This window comes from Coregonus clupeaformis, unplaced genomic scaffold (genome assembly GCF_020615455.1).
Source record: "Coregonus clupeaformis isolate EN_2021a unplaced genomic scaffold, ASM2061545v1 scaf0302, whole genome shotgun sequence".
NCBI lineage: Eukaryota > Metazoa > Chordata > Actinopteri > Salmoniformes > Salmonidae > Coregonus > Coregonus clupeaformis.
The window spans coordinates 331,223-338,113 of NW_025533757.1; the positions used below are offsets into that span (position 1 = coordinate 331,223).

The 6,891-nt window shown below is 46.7% G+C and overlaps 1 protein-coding gene across 1 annotated transcript; it reads left to right on the forward strand.

Moving 5' to 3' along the window:
* The first annotated feature begins 1,088 nt into the window (after positions 1 to 1,088).
* Positions 1,089 to 6,613, forward strand: LOC121548249 (tubulin beta-3 chain). The gene is made up of 4 exons (XM_041859664.1): positions 1,089 to 1,180; positions 4,477 to 4,585; positions 4,820 to 4,930; positions 5,220 to 6,613. Exons 1-4 carry the CDS (start codon positions 1,124 to 1,126, stop codon positions 6,290 to 6,292), a joined length of 1,350 nt encoding a protein of 449 aa, XP_041715598.1. The 5' UTR covers positions 1,089 to 1,123; the 3' UTR covers positions 6,293 to 6,613.
* Positions 6,614 to 6,891: the final 278 nt, after the last annotated feature.

Consider the following 6,891-nt stretch of genomic DNA (forward strand, 5'->3'; position numbering starts at 1 on the left):
AGACAAAGCAGGCCCAGACGTCCAAACAGACTAATGGCTCATCCTATCGTGTTTCTGGAAATCAGAACACACAGCTACTGGATCAGAGGCAACTTACAGTGTGAGATGTACTGTATGCATGTACTGTAGATGTCTCATACACACATGTGCACACACAGACACGCACGCACACAAACAGGACCTGCTTCATAGGCAGACCATCTGTCCATGAGGAGCGCCACTGGAGTCTTCCTCAGAGCACTTAACCACATCTGCTGCCTGACTCAGCGATCAATACATATCTCAGCGGGCAGAGACTGCAGAGAGTTGAGGCATAGATAAACATCCTTGGCCCAGACTATTCACTGTATAATGATTGCAGTGTTCATGCTAATAAGGGCCACAGCAAGGTTGTGGTCATCAATGTTCACTGTGCTCCACTCTTCTTCCTCCCTGAATCTGCTGATACTGAATCATAATGTTTCTGAGATGACAGTTACGGGACTGACTTTGGGGAAATATTATTTTACTGTCAGAAATTGTTTATCTCTGTCCTTAAGGATACATAGGTGTGAGTAATCTCCTAGTCTATAGAAAAATGCACCATGCCACACGACTATGTTCACACAGAGCAAGAATCAGTCACACTGTTCAGTGTTTAAGATCCTTTTCTCTCCCCTCATCTCCCTGACATCTAACTAAACTGTGTTGTTGCTTCCACCATGACTCTGGGATTTTTCAAATGTTGGTGGTCGTGGTGGTGTGTTGTGTATGTGTGTGTTGACCAGCATCACTTTGACAGCCCCGACTAGCCTAAATCTATTACTGATCCTTACCTTAACCAATTCGAAAATTAAATATCGGTTTGCACGTCAGCCACGTCCCGTTAGTTTTTCCCTGACTCACACTGGAATGCTGTGCGGCAGGTTTCTGCCATTGGTCAGCGACCGTCTCTCTCCAGGACATAGATGACGTCTGCAATTGGTGGAACATAGTACCGGTTTCGCCACACAGTAGACCTGCGCAAGATAAAACCTCCACTCAGCACATACCAATCCCTTTGCTTCCGTGTGCGACTGGGACCAGCGCTCTCTCCAACTCGCCCACATCCGCAAGAAGACGAACATAACACACAGAGGACAGGATGAGAGAAATCGTTCACCTTCAAGCCGGCCAGTGTGGCAACCAGATCGGAGCTAAGGTATAAACAAAATAATCTTCGCAAACGCTGACTAGTTTAATCATGATTATTTATAATATATTTACGCAAGTGCTATTGTGCCATTTTAAAGCATTGTATTGTCATCTTTTTTTCATGTAATGCATCCGTATATTTTTTGTTATACCGAAGTTGTGGGGCAGCGGGTTTACTCAGTAACGTTAGGTTAGTTGAATAGTTTGGGATCCCCGGCTGTGTCGCAGAGTGCGAAAGAGATGCGTAGTTCGGGTAGATGGAACTAAACTCAGAGACGAGAGAAGAAGCGAGGCATTTCAGTCGCTCCTTTTTTTCTGGTTCATACACAGTCAATAGAGTAAACAGACCTGACCCAGATGCTATCGCATTGGTGCCTATGGGAGAGCCCACACCTTAAGCAACGCGGAACTGTGACCATTTGTTTTAATGGTAAACGGCCAGAGATCCACCATCTTTTGTAAACTGCGAGTGTATGATGCACAGAAAGGCGTGGTGAGACACTGTTGAAAACCACCACGCCCTCGGGTGGACTGCAGGGGGGCCAGACAAAGGCTCGGACTGTTGGGGCTGGTCCCGCTGCGCAAACACTCCACTGAGGGCCCGAGCACAATTTACAGGCCACTGTCACAATGACAAGTATAGCTCTCTTTCTCTAAGCAGCCTGCCAGCCTCCAGTAGATGTGGTAGTTAATAGCCTATATAGATATAGACCTATGACATATTTGACTTCGCAGCAAACTGAATGGATCAGTTCATCAAAGTTTTATTAATGGAGCATCAAATTATGATAACTGGACCTAAGTTACATTTACGTCATTTAGCTCTTATCCAGAGCGACTTACAGGAGCAATTAGGGTTAAGTGCCTTGCTCAAGGGCACATCGACAGATTTTTCACCTAGTCGGCTCGGGAATTAGAACCAGCGACCTTTCGGTTACTGGCACAACGCTCTTACCCCTCTAAGCTACCTGCCGCCCCAGTTACTACTGCATATAGCCTACAATCGCACTGACTAGTGGTTTGGGTTGCTGTCAGGTTTGATGGTCTATTAGATAGTGAGTCTTCGGGAAGGATATTGCCTAAATGCTGAAAGCTGTTATGCATTTGTTTACAGTGTGTGACTGAGGTAGTGTTTTAGCCTACAGTAGACAGCTTCTTATTTTGTTGCTGCTCTGTTTTGGATGACATCACCTGCACTTACAGCCAATCAGGTGATGTTGTATGTGTCCATCTAAAACTAAACAGGTCTACAGTTCTTACCCTCCTTTGTTGTCTTTTGACCATCTGGGGATAGCCTACATTCTTTCTCTATGATCTATGATCCTCTAGCGGAGCTGGAGACTATTTATCATGGATTTGTTCAGCATGGTGGATCATATATGGTAATAATTTCTGAGTGAAAGCCATAGGGGTGCTAATGATACTGTTTCATCAGCCTGATGATAGCATTTATTATTCATAACATTAAAGGCAGCCTTTTCTGAGCCTCAGTAGTGATTTCGGACAGCTACGTAACCTCCTCCTCCTCCTCATCATAATCACCATTACCCAGAACCAAATCTACAACTACAGCATCAGCTGGAACATACTTGAAGAGAATGTGTTGGGAGTGGGACTTTTTGTAATCTGATATACTGCAATGGTGACCTCATTCTGATGCTCAACTATGATATGGCAGTCTGTCTACTAGCACCACACATCTGCCACATTCAGTTATCAGACCACCCCCCATATATTTTATCAGGACATACACACTACACACACTTTAAGCGTGATCTTCTAGACTGTAGTGACAATGAGTTATCATCTACCATTGCTAATGCAATTCAGGATGAAGTCAGATGAAAACAGAAGAAATCTACACTTTTGCCAGTGTAGCTACAGTAACTGAGAATGAGACAGCAAAAATTCCCTACAAACTCTTTAGGCATCTAACTCTCTATTTTTCTAACGCTGTCTAGCGGTTTACCTTTTATTCTCTTACAGTCTCTCCCTTTCTTATTTATTTCCTGTTTCTTTGTTTGTCCCCTAGAAGAGATATTGCCAGATTGGGTTACAGAGCCATAATTAAAGAACAAGAGGAACTCCTAATTACTGATTTAGATGGCAGGGGACATCTGTTTGGGACAGGATAGATAATTAGAGAACTAAGGAGCATCTTCTGTAGAGGATAGAAAGGAAGGAAGGGAGGGAGGGAGGGAGGGAGGGAGGGAAAGGAAGGGAGTACAGCACCTGGGGAGAGGAAGGGGGACACCATTGTTCGGAGCTCAGACCAAAGATGGTCTTCATACTGGGTGTGGTGCCCTTGGTCACAGCAGTCTGGACAGAGGGATGGAGGAAAGGTCACTGACACCATATGGGATTAATGCCACTCCATCTGGCTGGCTGTGACACAGATATGGGATTAACAAACTGACACCAATATGGGGCTTTTTTTTACAGTATATTTTTTGTGTCTTTGTGTCTTTTAGTGAATGCCCAGATGGTGTTTTTTGCTTAAATTAGAACAGCACTGTGCAGATAAGGACATTCTCTTGCATAGTAATGAGAACAATATCTGAGATTAGCACAGTAAAATTGACAATATCTAATCTGTGATCTGATATGTCCATTTGGCATCCTCCTTCCAGTGCATGTCCTGTGTTTGCCCTTGATAGTGATGACTGTGTCTGTGTGTGGGCCTGCAGGGGTCTGTCTGTGTTCTATTTTAGACTTTCATAGGGCTCTCTCTCTGTTTCTCTCGCTCTCTCGCTCTGTGTCTGATACACACACACACTGGCCGATACACTCAGTGACAGTATACACATTTGAAGTGATCAAGGGGACTTCATTTGGTAGTGTCCTCTTTTGTCTTTTTACCTAGCAACACACTTCCTGTACGTGTGCGTGTGTGCAGGCATATAGATATAGATATGTGTGTGTGTGTGTGTTGTAGCAGAGAGAGCCTCTCCAGATGGAGTCTGGCCCCTCTGAGAGGGCCTCTACCTCAGTATGAGTCTAGCGCCCTGAAGCCCTGGGGGAGGGTGGGGACAGAGCTGGACTAACCGTTGGCTTAAATGAGGTCATGGATCAATGGAGCAGAACCCAGGACGGATGGCAGACAAAGCCTAGACACCCACTATCCCAACTTACATTGGCCCACACTCCTAACTGTTTTTACTAGAGCCCCCCACTAATTTCACCTCCAAGTACCCCAGTGATAGTTCAATATGGTCCCGACTATCAATCTGCTGAGAAGTTTACATCCACTGTGCTTGTATAAAAAGGTGTTACTGCTAATGTTTGTGTCTGTGTATTGTACAGTTCTGGGAGGTGATCAGTGATGAACACGGCATCAGCCCTACAGGGAACTATGAGGGCGACTCCCCACTGCAGCTGGAGAGGATCAGTGTCTACTACAATGAGGCCTCATGTGAGTCTGATACTGTAACTCATACTAAATACACATCTACACAAGCTCAAAAACAACACAACACTGCAAGCTCTGTTGCTCAATACTTGTAATGGCCTGTTTCACTCTCTCACTCTTTGGTGTTTATCTAGACTTGAAAATATCCACTTGAATCCTATTGTACTGAACTTGACTGTGATATACAGTAGTATTTATTAGGGCATTGCAGGTAACAACATCTGCTGTCTCTCCCAGCCTCTAAGTATGTCCCCAGAGCTATCCTAGTAGACCTGGAACCAGGAACTATGGACAGTGTTCGCTCTGGGACCTACGGACAACTCTTCAGACCAGACAACTTCATCTTCGGTCAGTGTCTGTCTATCCAACATGGGTTAAATATGGCCACCGTGCTCAGTGATTGCATTAAGAGGATGGTTGGCAGTAACAGTCAATCTGCCATTTACAGTCTCTTCCATCATTATCACTAACAACATAAATAGTCTGATGTAATATTTCCATTAAAGACATTTGCGTTTACTTACGGTAAATGCTCCCAAATGTCATTCAAACATTATGTAAATGTGTAGATCCTGTACAAATGCACTGTTGATAACTGCTGAAGTGCTATCTTGAAGTGTGTTGTGTTGCTCTATAGGTCAGAGTGGAGCTGGTAACAACTGGGCTAAGGGCCACTACACAGAAGGGGCAGAGCTGGTGGACTCAGTACTGGACGTAGTCAGGAAGGAATGTGAGAACTGTGACTGTCTCCAGGGCTTCCAGCTCACCCACTCCCTGGGAGGGGGCACAGGCTCCGGCATGGGGACCCTGCTCATCAGCAAGATCCGGGAAGAGTACCCTGACCGCATCATGAACACCTTCAGCGTGGTGCCCTCCCCTAAAGTATCAGACACAGTGGTGGAGCCCTACAACGCCACCCTGTCCATCCATCAGCTGCTGGAGAACACAGACGAAACCTACTGCATTGACAACGAGGCTCTTTACGACATCTGCTTCCGCACGCTCAAGCTCCCCACACCCACCTACGGAGACCTCAACCACCTGGTGTCGGCCACCATGAGCGGTGTTACTACCTCCTTCCGCTTCCCCGGCCAGCTCAATGCTGACCTCCGCAAACTGGCTGTCAACATGGTGCCCTTCCCCCGCCTGCACTTCTTCATGCCTGGCTTCGCCCCCCTCACGGCGCGTGGCAGTGCGTGCTACAACGCACTGTCCGTGCCCGAGCTCACCCAGCAGTTGTTTGACGCCAAGAACATGATGGCCGCTTGCGACCCGCGTCACGGACGCTACCTGACCGTGGCCATGGTGTTCCGTGGTCAGATGTCCATGAAGGAGGTGGACGAACAGATGTTGGCCATCCAGAGTAAGAACAGCAGCTACTTCGTCGAATGGATCCCCAACAACGTCAAAGTGGCCGTCTGTAACATCCCGCCCCGCGGTCTCAAGATGTCCGCCACTTTCATTGGGAACAACACGGCCATCCAGGAGCTGTTCAAGCGCATCTCCGAGCAGTTCACCGCCATGTTCCGCCGCAAGGCCTTCCTGCACTGGTACACCGGAGAGGGCATGGACGAAATGGAGTTCACTGAGGCAGAGAGTAACATGAACGACCTGGTGTCAGAGTACCAGCAGTACCAGGACGCCACCACCGAGGAGGAGGGAGAGATGTATGAAGACGATGAGGAAGAGTCGGAGAGCCAGGCCCGGTGAACACCTTGGAAGAAGAGCCAAGCTTGTGTAAACCCAGCCGACAGAGCTTTGTCTTTTTAGCAGGCTGAAGCAGGGTTATCTGCCTCATGTACACTGTACTGTATAACCCTCCCTCCCTTCCTATATCCCCCTCCCTGCTCGCACTGTGTCTTTGCTAACTGTTAGCCCCACTTCCCTTAGCCCTCTGACCAAGTCAGGGCCTCCTGTTGATAAAAACCTCCAGACAGACCACTACGTTGAATGGGTGAAATAAAAAGAAAGTGTCTCATAAACTGATGACGAGTAGCCCTTAATTTCTTATAATAAACATGTTCAAGCCTACGTTGTACTGAGGTTTTTCTGACTTGTTTGGGGATATTAAACATGAATAAGGGACACCATCTTGTTTTGCTACACTGTGTTCATGGTTTCTGAATTTGTTTTTAGTGGAAACGGGGACAGTGTCTTTCTTATAGGAAAGTAGTATAAAGCAGAGCCTTGTTGAACGTGGACTCCACTGCATGACTGTCCCATGTGGAGGTGACCTAGATGCTGGATAAAAATACTGTATCTCAGTCCCCTGGAGGTTGAGGCACACCTTGGGCAGCCTGGATGGAGTC